We start from the raw sequence: 21530 nt of genomic DNA, 5'->3' as shown, positions 1-21530 counted from the left end.
CTTCCTTCCCTTCATCCTGCCATATTTTACTTCAGAGCCTTCTTCTGGTCCTTCGTCCTGCAAGACAGCCCTTCTGACCACCCTCAGGAATGTCTCATCTAGCCCCTTATTCAGAAGCCGTAGTCAAGGCTGTGTTCTTTCATTGTTTAAGTAGTACTTGTGTGTGTGCCCCAGCTGCGGACCTAGTATGCTATTAAGTCCCCCAAATGCCCGATGGCCTGCCCTGCAGACACACCAAGGCTCAGACCTACTGTAGCCTCTGAGAAGGTCTGGGGAACCCACGGGAGGCAGGGAGAGGCTGTTGACAAGGGTAGAGGTCGTGTCTAATGTGCCATATCTGACACCACCAGCCCTGGGCATGGATACTAGTGTGACTCTTTAGGAAAATAGTTTATCGAAGATCAATCAAGTGCCTTAAACAGCACATCCTTTAGCTCAGGGTCTCCATTTTGGGTACTCAGGAAATAATTTGAGATCCAGAGATACACGTCAAAGAATATTCAATAAAGTGATATTCATGGGAAGGGAGAAGCCAGGGTCCTTGGACCTGACAAAATGTCCTGCAACTACTAAAATCATGGATAGCAGGGTTACCTGTGCCTCTGGGTACATTCAGGTTTTCATGGTGAATGAAAAACGTAAGATGTTAGGATGACAATTATCTACAAAACAGGCTTTGGAAAAAGACTAGAAAGAAATGCACAGTCTTAGGACAGTTGTCTAAAGTGTGTAGGAATTTAGGGTTTTTCTTTTTAATCTTTCTCCTCTTCTGTATTTTCCAAAATTCACTCCTTACACATATGTTGCTTTTATAATTGGGACAAACGTTTGTGACATATATGGACACACATGTATGGACATATCTGGACATCCTTCATTTGGGAGAAGCTGCGGGCCCACCACCTACTCCCACTGCCTCCTTTCAGCTGTCCAAGCCTGGGGGACCCCCGGAGCTGCCCTCGTGGAATCAGTCCTTCGTCTTCCAAGGCCGAGATGGAGCCACCAAGTTCTCGGATGACACAGCCCTGGTGCTGGAGTTCTACCCCTCGACTTCCAGTGAGTGCGCGTGGCACCGTGCCAGGGCAGCCACGCATCAGGACATATGAGGAAGGGGTGCTCAGACCTCCTGCCTCCGCCCCCTGCAGGGATAGGTTAAGGGTTAAGGAGACCCAGTTCCCAGGGCATGCCACAGGTGGAGAAGCACGTGGCTGCCTTCCCTGTCCTTGTTCCAGGGTCAGGACACACGGGTCCCTATGCCTGTATTAGCTCCACGCATTTTTATCGCACCGCTGGCCCCGCCATGCCCCAGAGCTCACAGAATACAGGGGAAACACTCCAGAGACCAAATGTTCCCAGTCTGAGTTCCACCCTGAGAGAGTAAAGCCCCCAAGGGTGATCCACAGACACGCCCCAAAATGCAGAATATGTTTGGGGTTTGGCCAGGGACTCAGGAAGCCCTAAAGAGCAGAGGAGAAGGAAACTTGTGCAGGGCAAGGCCAGGAGGCGGGAGGGCGGTGGGCAGTGAGGGGCGGGAGAACTAGATGTCGGCTACCAAGGGTTCGGCCGCCTGGTGGGGACCTCAGACGCTGGGATCCGAGGAGCCTGGGGCAGGAGCTCTGGGGGAGTCCCAGCTGGTCCTCCCTCTACAGCGAAAGGCAGTGAGCCGTGGACCCTCAGCAAGCCCCTGGGCATCTCCGTGTTGCCACTCAAGAACCAGCTGTACCGCAAGATGCTGACAGGGAAAGGTCTGAATGGGCTGCACGTGGAGAGGCTCCCCATCACTGTGAGTCCCCTACCCTGGACGGAGCTCATGACAGGGGGCCTGCTCCCCCTGCCCCCGCTCTGCCTTGCCACACTAGCACAAGCGAATCTGGTTCTCCAGCAGCTTCTGCCAGGGCCCCGACCAGGGCAGCCGGCCACTGTCAAGTGTGAGGAGTTCCCCTGAGCTCCTGCCCCAGTGACACAAGCAGAGGCACAGGGAGCCCCCACGGGGTAGTAGCAAGAGCTCAAGCCTTTAACCAGCCAGACCTGGGTTTAAATACTGCCCTAGTTCTCTCTGTGCAACCTGGGGCAAGTTTCTTAGCCTTTCTGAACCTCAGAGTGCCCATCTCTAAAATGGGAACAACATGCCAGATAGGATCTCTCTGTATGAACAAAAGAGCCAAGAGCCCTGGCTCTAGAGCCTGACCATCTGGGTCCAAATTCATGTTCCACCTCTTAATAGATTGATTACATGACCATGGGGAAATTAAAGTTCCAGTGCCTCAGTTTCCTTATCTGTAAAATGGGTTCCTTGTAATATAATTTTTCTCCTAGGGTTGCTGTGGGACTTTTTGAGGAAATACTGTAAAGTATTTAGAACAGAATAAATTCTCATGAAGAATTAACACATGATTACATCATTTTTTATTTCTACGCCACCTTTTCCCCTACAATACTTCTGGCCGCTCTGACATAATAATCCTCAATAAATGGGGTTTCCCTACTCTGCCAGGAAACAGGTCTGGAAGTGTCAGTCAGGTCTTCAGTGAAGTTGGGAAGGTAGGTTTGAGGTGGTGAGGGTGAGCAGAGGCAGGGGACCAGCTCCCACCACCCTCTCAGTCCCCAGGCAGAGCCCCTAGCAGGCGCCTTCTTGGCCAGTCTGGGGCACTGGGCAGAGCAGAGGCAGAAGCTGTCTTGGCCAGCATGGGCTAACTGCTCCCCTCTCCTCCCTAGGACACCAAGCTGAAAACCATAAATGGTGAAGCCCCTACAGTGGATATCTCCTTCCAGCTGCTTTCCTCCAAGGTAAGGCTGCGGGGCGTGGGAAGGTCAGGGGCTGGCACATGGCTGGAACCCATGGTGGGTTCCGACCTCCTTCACAACTGCTGGCCTTGTTCAGGGGCTAGGGCCAGGGGCTTCTGCGAGGAGGAGACAGCTGCTTTGAATAGAAATATCTGAGGGGGATTTGAGGCTCTAGAAAACAAGATTGAAAGCTGAGATTAGGAAGAAGAGCATTGAGAGCAGAGGGCCACCCAGACCTGGGAGTCAGCCTCTAACCCAGCCCAAGCCAAGCCGCGCTCATTGGGATCAAGTTTCTACCAGGGTGAACTAGGATTTCAGCTTCTGTTGCTGCGGAACAAACTGCCACCTTAAAAAAGTACCCATTTATGAGCTCAGGTTTCTGTGGGTAGGCAGTCTGACACAGCATAGGTGAAATCAAGATATTGGCAAGGTCCCATAATGTTCTGGAAGCTCTGGGGAAGAATGTGCTCCCCAGCTCATCTAGGTGGTCTGCAGAATCCAGTTTGCCGCAGTGGTAGGACCAAAGTCCCTGTTTCTTGGCTGGCTACGTCCCAAGGGGCCTCTCAGCTGCTGAAGGCCATCTGCATTTCTTCTCACAATGGCTGCCGCCATCTTTAAGCCAGTAGGCATGTCAAAACCCCCTTTCACTTCTAAACTCCCTGGCTTTCTCCTTTGTCAGCAGCAAGAGAAAACCCTCTGCTTTTAAAGGGGCTCGTGTGATTAGGACAGGCCCACTCTGATAATGTCCCCATCTTAAGGTCAACTGTGCCATGTAACATAATCACAGGGGTCATAGCTCATCATAGGCATGGGTCCCGGTGATTCGGTGTGGAATCTCGAGGGCCCATTTTTGGAATCCTGCCTGCCTGGTTGATCCAAGTGGAAAGATACCGTCGGCTGAGCCCTGCCTAAAGGATGGGATCTCGTCCTCCAGCCAGCTCTCCCTGGACTCCAGGTCCAGGCTGGACCCTGGTCATTTGGCGCCCATGCACCTGGCAGGCACCTACCTGCTACAATTCTTCCACTTTTTGGTCTGTGGTGCTGGGACAGGCACGAAGCCAGGATACGGGCAGCTCACGACCTCGAACCCAGGAAATGCTGGCAGGGGCTGATGTCTGGGACAGCCCACTCCTGCTAGCTTCCCATACCAGGAAAAATAGCCAGCAGCCCTGGGGTAATACTTGGCCCTGTGACCTTGCCCATGGAGAACACAGGAAATCTGTGGAGAGGGGTAAGATGTATAATCTGGGAATGCAGCCACCTGCAATTGTGTCCCTATAAGGCCTCTGGTGAGTACCTGGGACTGCCCATTAGCACTTCCCCTTCTGGGATGTTCTGCATTGTCTTCTAATTCCACTAATTCCTGGTGAAAGAGAGTTTGTTAGATACAGCCTGATATCTCCCACCAACACCGCCACCAAACCATGTGCAGGACCAGGAAGCTACTGAGAGGGGAAGACACAGAAGCAGTGAAAGACCCCAGAAAAGAAGAAGGGTCCTTGAAGAAAATGTCACAGATTTCCCAGATTGGAGCTCAGGCACTCCACAGCCTCTTCTGGGGGTCTAGAGTCTGTCATTGGCCACTGCCTGTCCCTTCCTCACCTCGCCCTGCCTCCTGTCCCTTCACTGGGCGCATGTGTCCTGAGGACCGAAAGGAGCATCAAGTGCCCCTGGTCAGGCCACTGGGGGACCCAGGCAGGCAACAGGCAGGTGGACGGGACACTTCCCCAGTTGCCCAGGGGCTAGGCACAAAGGTCTTCATGATGAATTATTCACCGGAGCTGTGCTAAGTGCAGAATTAATCCCTTTCCTTCCAGCTGGCGGCCTCACTAAATTATCCCTCCAAGTCATGCGGGAAAACGCTGCCGAATTCATTTAGCTGCTGAGTGTTTTGATCTGGGCCTTGTGATTTTAGCTTCCCCTTCCCCCAGCCCCCCTCCCCCTGGAGGCGGGTAGAAAAAAACCTTTCAGTAATGGATTTCCGAGAAGAAAGGAAAAGAAAGGGATAGAGATTGGGTGTGTACCAGGAAAATAGTACAGAGGAAATTCACATTCTGCAGCCAAGCACTCACACACACAGTTGCACACGTGCACACTCTGTCACACCATCACATTCAAATACCCACACGCAGACAATCTCATATGCACAAACACGCACACACACTCCTTTGCAAGGGTGCACACACTTAATGGATATATACATGCTCACACACACATGCAAACTGACACACAGACGTTTTTCACACCCGCATTGGCTTACAAAGAAGCTAAATCCCTTTGTGGCTAAACTGTTTCTTGGTGAAACTCTGTGAGTTGGCCCATAACTGACTCACTTTGATTCTAGAATCTTGAACTCCAATTCTGGGGCCTGAGTGCTAATATGGCAGCCTCAGCATAAGGCTCCTATAGCCATGCACCCATCCATTCATACTTTTATATTACATATATTTGATGAAGACTAGAATTTTGGCTGCCCTTGTGGATTGCGATGCGGAGAGGGAGGGGCCGGCAGCCATGGAGCCCATCTGCCTTGAATTCACCCTCATCAGTCTTGGACATGGCTCTCTGCTAATGCCTGAGCCTTTTTGGGCATCCTTCTCCCTAAGGGTTAGTGGGAAGATATTGAGAATTGATGAACAGGTGGATGGCATCACAGCTGAGTCCAAAGGGCCCATCCCCAGCTCCATCACTCACCATCACCTTCACTTTTCATGCCCCCATTGTCCTCCGAGCAACTGCAAACATTTATTGGGCACCTGCTATATAGCAGATGCTGTCTTGATTTTAGCGATCTTACACAGGGGACAAGGAAAGAAAAGCCCTGTCTTCCTAAAGCTTGCATTCTTAGAGGACAGGGGGTGTAGACCAGACGATGAGCAAGTCAAGTCATGAACAGAGATCACCTCTTTCTTCATAAGGGGCCTGATACAACCCACTGAGGTGATGTGATTTCAAACACTTGACAGGCTCTGAATTCCTTCCATCTTAGTGGTCCACCTAAGATGGTGTCTGCAAATCCATGGTGGAAGGTACCTGGCCTTCACGTTTGCATTCCAGCCTGTGGCACCAGAAGCGTTGCTTCTTCCACCATTGAAATCAAACACTGCTCAAAGCTCCACAAGCCACTGCCCAAAGCCTGGGATCTTAGAGTCCCGCAGACACTCAGGTTGCAGGGGGGCTTGGGATACTGGGCCTCTTGGGGGCCCCCTGTCCATGTGGCTAGCAATTCCATCCAAGAGGCATGTGATCCGATATGCTAACTGAAAAGAGATGCTTCAGGAAGTGAATATGCATGCCCTACTTGGGTACCTCCTTGCTGAGGATACATCCTCTTTTTCATGAGCACACCTCCCACCACCACTGAGACAGACAGGAAGCTCACTACCACCAGAAGTACGCTGTCCCATGGTTCAGTGGCCACAACAGATAGAATTGAACACCCCACACGAGCCTACCATCTCTCTTTGCCCAGGCTCCTGGCTCTGCCATTTGGGGCTGCAGTGAAGCCCTGACCAACCTCCTGTGCTGGTTCTGGGGACCCTGTCATGTGGTCAACCACTCAGTGTGCTGGCTGGCAGACCGGCCAACAAAAACCCTGCAGTTTCTGTGAATGGCAAGATGGAGTGGTGTCCTGGTTTGGGATATGGTGTTTGAAGTGGTTCTGTTGGTGATGGGTTAAGCTTTTCCCCTCTGATGGGACTTCTCTACAGGCACCTGCTGCTAAGAGTGATCTACTTTAAAGCTAGATCACTTTAAGCTAGTGTGTATAGTATGTGAATAACTACATATAGATTCAGAAAAGCTGAAAAAACGTAAACATCTGAATATATGCAGCAAACTTCCCTTTATTGAACATTCAGTGGGGGCTGGCCTTGGAGGTCCATTCAGCTCTGAGAATCCAGAAGCCTATGGCTACTCCACATACACATATGTGAATAACCCTTTGCTCTCCTCCATTCCCTCTCTGATTTTGGCCTCGCCCCTTTGAAGAGTGTGATCTGGTCCCCCAGGAGTCTGTGCTTCTCCAGGCTAAACAGTGTGCTTCTTTTAATGAACTGGTTTCAAGATCCCACAGCAGTTTTAGTGCCCTCCAGCTGGCAGACAGCCTCTTTGAAGTGAGGCCCACCACTGACCAGGTCTCCTAGGCTGACCCATGTGGATTGGAGCCCAGCATGCACATGACAGTTGCTCATTGGGTCAATCCCTGCCTCCTTACATGGAAACGTGCCTCCTGCAAGATCAGACAAGGCTACGCAGTCCTCTGAGTGGTTGGCCAGCCATGTGCACTCTTGAGCTGGAATATGGAATCCAGAGTCTTACCCAGGCTGAGCACCAGGCCCCCAGGCAGAAATGGGACCCCTCACATGGGTGGCTGCCTCCTTCTCCTTCTTAGCCCATGGCCCTGAGAGATGCTGGGAGGACTTGAACCCCACAGGTTTCCTTGGACATTAGCACAGGGTGAGTGACTTTGTGGAGAGAAGGAGGTGGCACCTGCTGGCAACCACTGAGGGAAAAGGAGGCTCCCACAGTCCTGTCTGCCCCTCCCCCTTCCCTGTTCTCACAGGGAGAGGCAAGCAAGTCTTCAATGCCATGCGTAGGACTGCCCTGGTGTTTTTATTCAAATCAGTCACAAAGCTCTCTGGAGGCCAGACAAAAGTGGGGACAAATGGCTGTTTGACAAATGTGGAGAGGAGCCCAGGGTCACAGGCAAAATCACACTGGGTTTGATGAATAAATTTCTTTGAAAGCCCTGGTCGAAAGCCCTGGTGTGGTCCTCCGAGAAGCCCCAATACAAACCTGCCTCTATTTCCTCACCAAACATAGCTGCCTGGAAGGCCCGGTGTTTAGGATAACACAGGTGCCTCCTTGGCTGGTTCTGTCCTCTGGAGGGTTCTGTCCCCATCCCTAAGTCTCCAGCTCTGAAAATGCTACCACATGGATGATGATGGACCCAGAGAAGAAGACCCTTTCCCCTCCTGCAACCTCACAACACCCCTGCCTGTCTTCCCTTCTACCCCAATTTCCCTACACAAAGAGTGTGCATCCTTAGACCTGGGTTTGAATCCTGAATCTTTCACTTGACTGTTCACCCTGAGTTCTACCTTCCTCATCCACATAAGGGGGTCATGATCCCGACCAGCCAGGAATGTGTTGGAAATTGAATGAAGGAGCATGTGTAAGTGCCCAGCCCAGTGTAGTTGCTGACAAACATGCTGAACTCATCAGAGATGAGGACAGAGCTTTTGGGGGAGGGGAACAATGGAGCCTCACTAATTCATCACTCAGCGCCCGCCCTTCATGACAGCTGCTCCACCAGATTCACATCCATAAGGACATCAGGAGGCCTTGTCAAGTGCTGAAGATAAACATCACCAGCCCCACATTTGGTTTCACAGCAATTTTTCAGGGAATGAAGAAATGGAGAAGAGACAGACAATCATCTCTCTAGAGGCCAGATTTGCTGAAGTCCCCACTATACCCTGTCTTGAGCTGGGGCTGTGGAGGAGATGGAGAAAGTATAGACATGCTTTCTGGCCTGTGAGTGGGCAGGGCTGGACCAAGAGCCACACTGAAGGCTCATACCAAAAGCCTCACCAACCACAGGACTCTGTGGCCTTGAGAATGTGAGCCTGTAACTCTCAGCCAGAGATAGAATGTATTGTTTGGCTACAGGGATAGATAAGGAAGCTGAAATGTTTGGGCCTTCCCCTGGTCTGCTTTGCTTTCCCATGAGCCCAGTGCACAATTGATGTATTGAAAAAGGTGGAGGAGAGGAGAGGAGAGAGAGAGAGCAAACCTTCTAGACCAAACCACTCAGAGAGTGGGGGCTGCTCCCTCCAAGGCCATTCAAGCATGAATCCATTAATCATTTTTTAATTTTAATTTTTTCCTCTTCATGTTTATTTTTGAGAGAGGGGGCAGTGGCAGAGAGAGAGGGAGACAGAGGACCCAAAGCAGGCTCCACACTAACTTCAGAGAGTCTGACACAGGGCTTGATCTCATGAACCGTGAGATCATGACCTGAGCCAAAGTTGGATGCTTAACTGACTGAGCCACCAAAGTGCCCCCATTAGCCACTCTTTAGATTCCTAACCTGTGCCAAGCAGTAAAGGACTGTGGCAGATCATTATCACTAAGGGTTCTGGTTGAGGTGCATTGCATACAAAGGTCAGAAGAAGAGTCACAGAGAAGAATGGCTTGAACTCTGCTCAAAGAGTGGCTTGGAAATTGGCAAAGCAAGGGTTGCCTCAGGCAAGGGAATCACAAGTGCAAAACCATGGAGGCTTGACAGTATCTGAAACACATGGGACATATGGAGGCTGTTGCTGGAAGTGAGACTGGAGAGTTAGATGGGGCCTATATTGTGGAGGGCCTAGATACCAGAGTATAGGGTTCAGACTTGTCATAAAGTGACCACCATATAGTGGTTCAAAGCTAAGGAAGGTCTTTGGGCAGCAGTAGGATGTGATCTGACCTATATGTTGCAAAGTCTATCTAGATGTAAACGAGAGATCCAAGGGAAAAGATTAAATGCAGAAAGACCAGGTTTCAAACTAACAAGAATGAGTCCACAGACTCTCCAGTGAACTATAGCCAGGGCTCTGTTTAATACCAAAATCCTTGCCAGAATTTAAAAATATCCTTATCATTGGCTCCCCTCCTCTGACCCCCAACTTGCTTTTAGATTAACCCTCTGATACCATTTTCTGGAGAATAAATTATGGCCCCAATGAGGATTAACACTCGGGCCCTTCTTTGCTGGCAGACGCCAAGCTTCAAACCCCACTACAGCTGCAAGACCATGCGGGATGCCATAATGAGGCTTGTGATATGCATGGGAGGCAGCAAGCCCTCTTGGAGGGGCCCGTTTTCTGAGCCTCGCCTTCAGCTGAAGAGATAAGAACCTACAACTGGGGCCACAGGAAATGACAAAGCAGTGACTGATCGGGGAGCTGCTGCACCGGGCTCATTATGGTGCTTGCCAGCGGGCTAGACACCCTTATCAGGGAGAAAATTGCATCAGGCCTCCTGAATTACTAGCGATTGGAAGCAGATTTCTTGGGACGCACTTTGTTAGATACCTAATGAGCGGGATACAGGCGGGCAGAGCCCAAGGCCGGCGGGGCGGGGGACAAATGTCTTTGTTAAACAGAATTTGTCAGTTTCCGCTCCAGGCTCCCTGGGGAGGGTTCAGGGCCAGCTAATTGAATTAAGAGCAAGTGCGCTCCAGCGAGAAGGCTCGGGGCGGGGCAAGAGGCGCGCAGGCCGGAAGGCGGGCGCTTTCAGCACCAAGGACAGCAGCTGCATCCTGGCTAGTTGTAATTGCCAGGGCCGGCTGGAACTGTTGCATTTTGCATGATCAGGGATCCAGGGGATGGAGTGGGTAGGAGGGAGGCAGAAGATGTTAGGGGAGGAGGACAAAATAGGTGACCCAAGAAGCCTCGAGCCTGTGATGCTATTGGCCTGGTCTGTCTCCCAAGACCCTCCTCTGCAGGCAGGCAACGGTGAGGGCGGAGAGGCATGAGGAAGGGGTGTCTTCTCTCCACCATGACACTCACGTGGTGTGGGGCAGCTGCAGCACACAAGGAGTGGTGGGATGCGCAGCGAGTCTGAGCCAGTGCATGGCTGTGCATTGCTTTCAGCTTTCAAAGTAGGTCTCCAATTACAGCTCTAATGAAGCAGGACATGCTGCAGCCACGGAACCACAGAGTGAGGGGCCACTTGTCAGCCCCACGCTGCCAAATAGAAAACCAAACAAGCAGGCTTATGGGGTGGGCTAGCAGACCCCTGGAATAAAGGAGGAGAGCTAGGAAAGGCTGGGCTTACTTACATAGGGAGGATTTAGTCCCCAAGGCTCTGCCCTCGTCTCATCCCCATTTTATTATTATCCCTCTCCCCCATCCCCCACCCTGACCTCCCATCATTTCCAGCAGCATGGCCCCTTCCTATAGCCCAAGACGAGCTCCCTTCCCATGAGAATCAAGGAAGGGAGCTCAAAATCACCTCTTCTTGGGGCGCCTGGATGGCTTAGTCGGTTAAGCGTCCGACTTTCGCTTAGGTCATGATCTCGCGGTTCGTGGGTTCGAGCCCCGCGTCGGGCTCTGTGCTGACTGCCAGCTCAGAGCCTGGAGCCTGTTTCAGTCTGTGTCTCCCTCTCTCTCTGACCCTCCCCTGCTCACCCTGTCTCTCTCTCTCTCCTAGAAATAAATAAAACATTTAAAAAAAAATCACCTCTTCTAAACGTGGGCAGATTGAGGCTGAGGAGTGTAAATAGGCAATGTTGGGGAAAGGAATGGTTAGGGAGAATTTAGGCACTGTGTGGGGCATGGTGGTCCTCCTCGTACCCCTTATATGACAAGACTACCTCCATTTGGGGCTTGTACTTTATGGAAGTCTAAAGATTTTTCTATAAAAGTCACCCACTCACTTGCCCCGAGGCCATAGTGGATCCTGGCAACGTTGATTAGAGCAGGGGACTAGAATTGTGGGCAGGAGTGCTGCAAGGCTGGGTATGGGAGGTGGGGGGGCGGGTACTGGCATGGAGCAGCTGTGGGAACAGATATAGTCAGGGCCAGCCATGGAGAGGGCAGAGCAGAGCAGAACCACTGAGTCTGGCAGGGGCTCCAGGAAGAGCAGCTGGGGGTCAGAAGGGACAGAAGAGTTGATGTCCATAAATACTCTGCCTTTCCTTCCCTCTTTCTCAGAATATCCTCCCCACCAACCTGCCCACCAGAGACTGACAGGCATTGGGGTGGCCTGAGGGGTCAATGTCATTTTTTAATTTTATTTTTAAGTAAAATGAAATGAATTATACATAATAAATTTCAGAATCCACATAAAATTACCTGGTGAGTGGAAATGAGGGAGATCTGCCTGTAACATCTCTCACCCCATTACTCACCAGGGTTGATTCGGCTGATCTGGCTGTCTAGACCGGTGACCCCTTCCTCCCTCACCACTACACATACATCTCTCCAGAAGCTGACTGAGCTTGGTGGATAGAAGACGACTCTTCTTGGTCAAGGGCATATAAGCATATGAGTAGCTGAGCTCCCCTGCTAGAGCCTCCAAACAAGTTCTTAAAGTAGGAGAATGTAGAGTAGTCAAGCTTCCAAGACTCCAAATATATCTAAATGGGGCACTGCAGGGGCACCTGGGTGGCTCAGTCAGTTGGGCAGCTGACTTCGGCTCAGGTCATGATCTCACGGTTAGTGGGTTTGAGCCCCATGTTGGGTTCTGTGCTGACAGCTAGCTCAGAGCCTGGAGCCTGTTTCAGATTCTGTGTCTCCCTCTCTCTCTGACCCTCCCCTTCTCTCTCTCTCTCAGAAATAAATTTTTTAAATTAAAAAAAAAAACATTAAATGGGGCACTGCAAGTGGCCATCTGCCTTTCTTTTGAAAAAAAATTTTAAGTACCTACTAAGTGCCCAGCACTGATCAGGGGCCCAGTAAATGTCATCTCTGGGCCACTGAGTTTACCTAACTGGTGCTGAACCCACACAGAGTGGATGTCAGGGAGACAGGCTCTGGGGGCGGGGACACCCTCTGCAATGTGTCCCTGCTTTAGAACTGACGGGGCACCTCTGGAGACCTCTCCCTTGATTTCATTACTTCCACTTCCTCCCCTAACTGGATTAGATGGCAGTCTATGAAATCCAGGGCATTGAGATTGGCTTTCTGCCTGGAAATGAGGAGAAATGTCATTATAGGTCCTGACTCAGCATCTCGCCCCAGCCCCAGCGGCCACCTGGTCAATGTGGAGTTAGTCTTTGCCTTGGCCAGTTGTCCTTTCCTTCATTCTCTCCTGCGTCTATCTACCTGTGCATCCATCTGGTGTGCATTCTGTAGTTCTTCTACTACAGCCAATTTGGTCCTTAGCTATTCACAACAGGAGACACATGTGATGCCTTTTCCTATCTAAAACACAGAGATGAGGCAACCCCAAATCACCTGACTCAGATGCTACACAGAGGCACTGGGTGTGTTCAGTGGAGAGCCTCTAAAGGAATCTTGCCCTCCCTAAATGATAGCTACTGGGAGGGGCAGATAGAGGTGAAAGAGATAGAAGACCTAAAGCTCAGAGACAAAACAGGCTCAGAAGTTTGGGTTATGAAGCACAATAGGTGCCAAAATCAACCTCAAGGTCGCCCAGTTCCTCACCCTTCTCATTCCAAGAGTCCTCATATAGCTGCTTTCTCTTTAGAGTTATCTGTCCTTGTACCCATATGACAGGGGGTGGGAGATGAGGCCCATACTTGACTGGATACCTCTGTCCTTGTACCACTATCCATCTCTTAACTCTACTGACATAAGCCTGAAAAGACTTCATTTCATGTTAATGAATTCCTGCATACCAAATTTTACTTCTTTTAAGTTTATTTATTTTTAGAGGTGGATTAGGGGAAGAGAGAGAAGAAGAGAAAAAATCCCAAGCAGGCTCCACACTCAGCACAGAGACCGACTCGGGGCTCAATCCCACAACCCTGGGATCATGACCTGAGCCAAAATTAAGAGTTGGATACCCAACTGAGCCACGCAGGTGCCACCCCAAGTTTTATTTTAAAAGAGAATAAAGGAATCATTATTTAAAGGATCTGAGTGATAAAGTTAAGCATCCTTGTCCTGATTCATCTGTCTCATATGTGTGGGTTTTCATATAGAGTTTCCACTTAAAGAGAGGCCCGCCTGTACTCATACTCTCTGTTCAGGGTCAGACATTCAGGAACCTCTAACCCTGAGAACTGTCCTGGTTGGCACTGTGTCTATTGGTCTCTTTGCTTCTTGGCACATTTATCTGCTATGTGTCCAAGACATAATTCCAACAATTGATATAGGAAGGACCTTTGAGGTCCTTTGAACAATGGGCATGTGTTAGAGCTAACCACGGATTTCCAAAAGAGCTTTAAAGTAGCCTCTCCCCAAAGGAAACATAACACATGTCCCTACGCCCAGGGAACTTGAAATTTGAACAGAAAAACAAAAAAGGCAAATCAAACTGGAATTTGAGAATGGTCTAAGAGCAGAGAGAGCCAGATGCTGGGCTGGAGATCCCAGGAAAGCTTTGCACAAGTCTTGGTGGGTGGAGGCCATCAAGACTTTGTGGACAGGCTGGTATCTGAGTGGGGCTGAGTTGTAGAAAAGCAGAGATTAGAGCAATAGTCATGCCACGGGAAGAAGAGAAGAGGAAAAAGAACATGGAAGGCTAAAGAGGAGGCCCAACAGAGTAGAGAGAGAGCAGACTATTTAGTGGGTGGGAAGATGGGAATATAACCAGCAGAAATGGAATGGAAAAGAAATCTACTCTGCAAAGGGTGTCAAACAAGCATGGAGGTTTTAGAGGCTAATGTCACTTCACCAAGTATGAGAGTCCTAGATGGCATGGCTTATTTATTCTTGTGACAAATATTTGTTGAGCACTTACAATGAGGCAGACACTGGGGATAAACAAGGTCTCTGCTTACATGTCACTTATATTCCTCATGTGGGTATTAGAGGAGGGAGACAGGCAGGTTTTTGAAAGTTAATGTTCTGGTAGAGTTAAGTACTCAAAACAGTAAAATGGGACTATGTGAATAGAGAGTATATTGGAGCAGGGGTGACTTTAGAGAGGATATGCTCTATGTCAAAGGCCAGGGCCTCTCTAGGAAGATCACATCTGGGCTGAAGCCTGAATGGTGAGAAGGGGACAGCCATGTAAAGATCCATGAGACATCTGGGCAAAGAGAAGAACAGATGGAAAGGCCCTGAGGCAGGAAAGAGCTTGGCGTGTTGGAGGAATGCCAAGCACAGTGTGGTAAGGCCCCACAGAGAAAGGGGGCCGGTGGTAAGAGGTAGGCAGGGGCCAAGCATGCAGGGTCTCCTGAGCCAGGAGGAGAGGCTTGGGGGTCTAGAAAGTACACTTGTGGTAGAAAGACACATCCTTTGCACCTTCTCTTCCCAGAAGCCAGAAAACTTCTTGACACCAAACAACAGCAAAGATCTGCCCATCCTAGACCCCAAGATCTTAGATGAGAAGCTGAGTACCATCCGTGAGTCCCAGTCCAACACCATGGTGAGCTCTACAATGGACTACAGCACATCTACCTCTCAGGAAGCAGAGGAAGACCCTCTGGCGCCCAAGATGTCCCATGAAACGGTGCCCAAGATGTCCCATGAAACGGTGAGTGTCTCCACCTAGCATTAGGAAGGCCAGAGCGGTGATGGGGGCCACAGAGAAGAGGTTTGACTGCCACCTGATTCACTCCACAGGTGGCAAGGTAAGACTTCCCTTCAGACACACTCTGTAAGTGACTTACCCCAAGGCTAAACTGGTGGAAAGTATGGATTCTTCACCTTACAGTTTCTTCACTTTGTGAATGGAACTCTCACACAATTTCCTTCAAAGCACACCCTTGCAACACTTACAAGGCAGGGATCCATTGGCTCAAGTAGTGATCAACCCAGAACTTTTTCAGGAGCATGTCTGCTGGGTAATGGGAAGCTCCTCTGAGTCATTAGCTTTTTTTTTTTTTAAGTTTATTTATTTTGAGAAACAGAGAGAGAGATAGAGAATGAGCAGGGGAAGGGCAGAGAGAGAGAGAGGGAGAGGGAGAGAATCCCAAGCAGGCTCTGTGTTGTTACTGCAGAGCCCAACATAGGGCTTAAACCCATGAACTGCAAGATCATCACCTGAGCCAAAATCAAGAGTCAGATGGATGTTAAACTGACTGAGCCACCCAGGTACCCTGTTAATTTTAATTTCTAAAAGAAGAAATTTGGGCTCAAAGAAAAGAGGACACCATCTTTGATTACGGAGTCTCTGTCCTTGGTCATGGGAGCTGCTGTGGCTGCCTATTGCCAATTGACCAGATGCTGGGAAAGGGTTGGTGAAGATGGTCAAGGTGATGTCTTAATTTGGTGAGGGGTCGGTGCTGAATTCTGGCCACTTGAGGCAGAGAGCTAAAGAATGGGCAAACAAAAGACAGTCCAGTCAAAGTTCCACCCCAGTGACCAGGGATGAATTCATGGGTGGCTTCCTCCCTTCTTCCACTGTGGATCCCATGGGGAGTGCTGCTCAGAAAGATCCGGAGAGAAGCCCCAGCCAAGACCACTGGTCCATAGGGAAGCCCTCAGACTCCTCTTCTCAGGACCTGCCCCTCTCCACTGACAGCCTCCACATCCTCCCCTGGCACTTCTGCACCCTTCTAGCACATGTCCCATATGATGAATAGGAAGGGTTGCTGTCTGCTGGGTGTGCCCAGGATGCTCCCACATGGAGTGTCCCTGCCCACCCCAGAACAGGCCTCCACTGGCAGGTGCCAGAACACTCGTGGGCGACCTTCTATACCCCTTTCTCTACCCCTTGGGAAAGCAGCTCTCAGGCCTGACCTGCCAGCTCAGCCCTCAACTTGGTTGAAAATAAGCATTCAGACCTTGTGTTTGGAGACTTTGGCAGCATGACTGGCCTGCAGTCAGTCTTCGTCTTCCCTTAAAGATGAAACCATGAGAGATGGCACTGAGAAGTCAAGCTGAGTGACTTTTGAGCAAAAGACTGAGCAACAGAGGGGAGGAGGAGAAATAAGTGGCCCAAGGGCGCTAAGACAAGATTTTAGAAGGCTCTGAGTGCATGCAAGGGGGCTTAAGGCTCCCCTAGATCCACAGGCTATCAGAGATGCTGTGATTCTGGAAATCACCCCTGCACTCCTGTTGGTGGGCTGGTCCCTCTACCCTCCCCTTTGCTGGGTACCTGGCAAGATGTTGGTACTTGGCCTTGTAATAGAACTTGGCCTTACTGGGCCTTCTGATAGAACTCCTGGTTAGACAGCAAAGGTGTCAGAAAGCACCTCAGAGAGCATCTAGTCCAATCTCCTAATTTTATGAAGGATGGCAGTGAGGAGGCTCTGAGGTGGGATGACCCTGCCCAAGGCTTCCTGACCCCACTATCCCATGCTGTCTTGCTTATAACCAGGTGAATACCAGAGAGCGACAGAGGCCTGCACACCCAGCCCTACACCGTTCAGCCAACCCGACACTGGGTCCCTCAGACATAGTATTCAGTACAGTGGGCCTGCTCTTCCCCCTTGCCCATCACAGCCTTCCTCAGGCCCAGCCTGTTCCGTCCTTGATCCTGACTCTTGGTTCCATTCCATTTTCCCTCCCTCCCTTGCCTTTGTCCTCCAACCCATTATTCGTCCCTTCCTTCCTGCCTCTCTCTGTCTCTCTCTCCCTCTCTCGGCTCAGATTTACCACCTGGCTATTCCTACCTCTGACTCTCTGCCCTAATTGGGTCCTGGAGACCCAGCCCCCCAGCTCCAGTCCTACCTACTCCTCAGAGCCTGCCAGGACCAGGGTAGGACCCAGACATGCACAGGCCCAGTAGAGCCCTGTCACAAGCAGTTGAACGTGGGTGGGTAACAACAATATGTAGCTCCATGAAATCACAGGTAGCCGTGTAGCAATGGGTCACTGTTCCATAGCAACCAAACAAAATTACATAGCAATAGACGAGCCCATTCACGCAACCAGGAGACAGAGTGACAAGCAATAGAACGCAGTGAGGGAGCGGTGGAATATAGTTGCATAGCAATAGACCCAAGCCATACAGTGATATTACACAGCACTGTTTGATAGGAGATGGAGTCGTAGAACATAGTAACGAGCATAGAAAATATCATGTAAGCTGCGGACAGAGTCACGGAGCAACAGAAGACACTTGACTAGCACTGGAACACAACTGGGTGGCCATGGGGCCATCACGGTGTGTGACGCCTGGACATGAGGTCAGCAGCAGAGCCCGGGGGGGGGGGTAGCAGTGGACCCCAGGGACAACCTGCCTCCCTCGGCTCTCTGCCCCTATGTTCAGGCTGTGAACCTCTCAGTAGCTCCTGATTCCTGGAACAGAAGGTTGTCTGCATCTAGTCTTGTAGCACAGTCCCCAGAGCCCAGGAAACAATTTTGCTTCTGAGTCCCTCCAGAGCCCACTCTGGCTTAATAAGAAATTGAACATTTTCTGGAGAAAGAAACACCTGGGAAGGGAGAAAGAAGTGGAGGGGACGCAGGGTCTGTTGGCCTCTCTGCTGGGAGCCACAGATGCTCCCCGCTACCTCCAGGGCCCACCAGCGTCACCTCTGTGGCCCCAACGAGCCCACTAGGCACCCATCCCCGAGTGCGCCCGTGGGTCCACCTTCATCCTCAGCTCCAGTCCAGCCAACTCTTCCATCTTGGGCTGGTTTTAACGCAGGCCTTTCAGGTGCCACTTTGTCCATGTGGAGCAAAGCTCCTGTCCCGAGTGGACCCACCAGAGCCAGCGCTCCACAGGTGTGATCTCGGGTCAAGTTTAAGGGCCCATGCAGAGCTAAAGGAAGTCTTCACCTCCCTTCTGAGCATCCCAGGAAGTCTATTTTAGAAGAGGTGGGCTTTTGAGTCTCAAGAGTGTGATGTTAAGACTTGTCTTGAATATGGCAATTCCCAAGTATTAAACCACTTGCAAGCAGTGCCCTTCACCGCCATCCCTCCTGAGCCCACCCCATGCTGAGCCAGGCAATGTTAAGAGTGGGTAAAATGAGGGGCTCCCTGTAGTCTCCAGGCAGGCCAGGTTCCATTCACAAAGGGCTTATAAAGCACCGAGCGTGTGCCAAGATTCCCTGTTCCCTGGCAGCTCCGTCACCAAGCAATTCCTCCAGCCTTCCAAAAACCAGAACTCCCCACCCCTGCCAGGTGCCCAGTTGCTATGTTCAGGTTTGTGGGGGGCAGGGTGGTGGAGGAAGAGGCCAACGCCCCAAGTCTGGAAGTTCCCAGCAGGTAGGAGTGAGCCACACTTCAGGAAACAAAAGAGTGGCCCAGAGTAGGCACACAGGAAATATTTGGTGGCAAAGGGGCATGGCTGAGACCGTTTATCTTCTTAAGTGCCACACTTACCCAGCATTGCTGGGCACACCTAGTGAGCCCTCAGTAAAGAGAGAGAAACAAGAAAGGCTTCCCAGAAGAGGCAGAAGTACTCAGTTGCTATTCAAGAAGTGTGTGATCAGTGTTTTTTCCAATGTAGAAATTCCAGCACAGGGTCATTACCCTCCTCTCTCTGGCCCTCTCTCTCCATTCTCCCCACCCCCTGCCCCCTTATTTCTGCCTTGCCCTGCTTCTGGCTTTCTTCAGTTATCTCCATTTCTTTCCGATTCTCTGGCTTTCTCTCTGTCTCTCTGACTCCCCCAGTTCCCCCCTTACTTTTCCTCCTGTGCTCAGAGGAGATTTGTGGCGGACCAGAGGGCCCTCATACCAGCAGATGAATAATTGACAACGGTTGTTTAAAGATTCAGTGGAGTTTTCTCAACCTCGCCGCAGTGGAATAACTCATCTCTTTCATTCTGTCTTTGAAAGCCTTTCCCCCTCCCTCCATCTCTCCCCTTCCTGGCCCCCACACGCCCACCCCTGCATTTGTACAGCTCCTGTCTCTCCTCCTTTCTTAAATCTGCTGGACCCCAGAATGATCCCTTGGCCCTCATTTCTTTAACTTCACTTACTCACTGCCTGCCACCCCGTTTAACCTCTTCTAAGGGTGGGAAGCTGACTTCTGCTCCTCTGGACACCATTGGCCCAAGAGAGTGGGCTCTATTTCATGGGCAAGGAGGGGAAGGAAGGCCCGAGGAATAGTGACCATTCCCAGGCCACACAGCGGCAGGGGTGGGGTCCAGACCACAGGCAGACAGGCTTCCCAAGCCCAGGAGACCCCTCCAACCAGGTGGAGAGGTGCTGGCCCTGCCATACCTTCCCATGGTGGCACCTTGTGTCCCTGAGCTTTGATTTTTCCATCTACAACACAGGAGAGCTGCTTACCCTGCTCTAAGTGCCGCTTTGGGCCAGATGGGACACATGAGGGGCCTTCATAAAGGGGGGCTGGCGGTGCAGCAGAGATACGTGGGAGGAGGGAGCTGCCTGGCATGGCCCCAGGGTGCCCAAGCATCCCTGCCGAAGTCTGAGGGCTCCTCAAGCCATAGAACTTACGATGCTAAGCCAGAGATAGTCTCCCCCTGTGTGGCGTGGGCGCTCCCCTGCTCCCAGCCTGCTCCATTCACAGTTGCCACCTCCTTGCCCTCTGAGCCCCACAGTGACAGGAGACACACCCTCTGCCCACCCAGCCCTGCTCCCCATGGTCCCCTGCTCTCACAGGGCTGTCGGCACCTCCTTGAAGTGACCTTGAATTCTCTTCCCCTCACCGGGCCCCAGTTCCTTCCTGCATCAGCAGAGGAGGTTGGAACAGATGCTCCAGAGTCCCCTGGGGCCCTTGTTCTGGGGCTGGAGCCGGGGTCTTGCCTTCAGCCCCCCTCCTGGATGAGGTCTGCGAGCTGAGAAGGCTGAGAGGCTCAGGCCAGGCTCTGCTCCTGAGGCACCACCTGGTGGCAGGTGATGGGTCCTGAATGAGAGCCTCCTGCAGTCCCGGGCAGTAGGCAACCTGAGTATGACACTGCCCACGTTGGTGACATGCAGGAATCTGTCTGGGACGATGGTATCACAAAGCCCAGGAGCCTGACGTTGGCCCCCATGGGCCGGAGAGACAGTGGGAGGCAGGTCATGTAGGTCCTGTGGTTAAGCCCACCAAGGGACCCCGACACTATGGAATCAGGTGAGACAGACAAAAAATTACAGCTATCTGGTGCTACCCAACAGCTTCCAGTCGATGTCCCCAACTCCCAGGCCACTCCACACAAACCACCAGACACATGGCTGCTACCTTACCCTCCAGCTCCCCAGCTCCCCTGCCCAGTGCTCATGGTCCCAGCTTGCCAGGTCAGTCTTCTGTCCTGTCACCACCACAAGTACCCTTGTCCTGTCGGTCTTTCTGGCCAGAGGCGCAAGTAAGGGTATGTGTTCATCACACACAAGCACCATGCCACGCCCACCCCCACCCCACCCTACCCTTCCGGGCCCAGCTTCCCCAGGCAGGGCTCCAGCCCTTCCCAGTTCTGCCCCTGCACTCCTGCGGCCCCTAAGTTGTGAGCCCTGAGTGCTGGCACAGGGGTGGGGTGAGGAGAGGCTGGGTGGGGGTGGGGTTCCTAAAAACAAATCTTGTGAGTGTGCAGCAATCACAGCTCCTGGGCTCAGCAGAAGCCCTCACCAGCTGCCGACTCTGCCTCTCCTGACTCTTCTCCTCCTCCACCACTAGCTCCTACACACACAGAGAAGCAGAGACACAGAGAGAGACAGAGAGACGGCGGGCTCACAAGCATTTGAGGAAGGGAGGGAGGGGAGAAAGGTGGAAAGGAAGAAATAAAGATCTCATCCTACATGTACCCTGTTAGCTCCCCCTGAGGCCCGTCCTCCTCTCCTCTGCATGCAGGTCTAGAAGGCTTCAGTCTGTCCCCACTACTTGAAATCTTTGTGGCCTTGGATAAGGTGCTCTACCTCTCTGGGCCTATCTCCTCATTGTTAAGTGGAGGGAATGCTCTCCCCTGCCCTCTCTCTTGAGGCCATGAGGAGGATTAACAATAGCGGGTGGCAATGTGTTGGAAAGTGAAGGGCTGTCCACTTTGCAGGGGGCTTATGACCAGTCACTGTGTTCATGAGCCCTTGGAGGGAGGTGTGGGGGGAGACACAGATCCTGCAGACCTCCGCCCTCTGACCCTGTCTCCAGAAGGGATGTTCCCAGACCTCTGGCCCCCTCCTCTCCCCTCCTTGCCCCAGCCCTCTGAGTCTCTCGTGGGCCATTCTCCTCCCCCATCCATCACCTGGGACTAAAGAGATTAATAAACAAGAGTCATAACTCAGCTGCCGGGA

At 51.6% G+C, this 21530-nt stretch overlaps 1 protein-coding gene across 1 annotated transcript in view; it reads left to right on the top strand.

Annotated features, from left to right (window-relative positions):
• Positions 1-21530, top strand: part of CCDC33 (coiled-coil domain containing 33) — a 94627-nt gene that overhangs the window by 36355 nt on the left and 36742 nt on the right. Inside the window, exons 8-11 of the mRNA XM_077745849.1 lie at positions 927-1056; positions 1650-1783; positions 2716-2787; positions 14725-14919. Coding sequence (XP_077601975.1) covers positions 927-1056; positions 1650-1783; positions 2716-2787; positions 14725-14919 — 531 coding nt within the window. The remainder of the gene's footprint in view (positions 1-926; positions 1057-1649; positions 1784-2715; positions 2788-14724; positions 14920-21530) is intronic.

The sequence above is a fragment of the Crocuta crocuta genome, unplaced genomic scaffold, assembly GCF_008692635.1.
Source record: "Crocuta crocuta isolate KB4526 unplaced genomic scaffold, BGI_CrCroc_1.0 scaffold130, whole genome shotgun sequence".
Taxonomy (NCBI): Eukaryota; Metazoa; Chordata; class Mammalia; order Carnivora; family Hyaenidae; genus Crocuta; species Crocuta crocuta.
The sequence above is the reverse complement of the archived record's forward strand: the minus strand, read 5'-3'. Positions and strand labels throughout refer to the sequence as shown.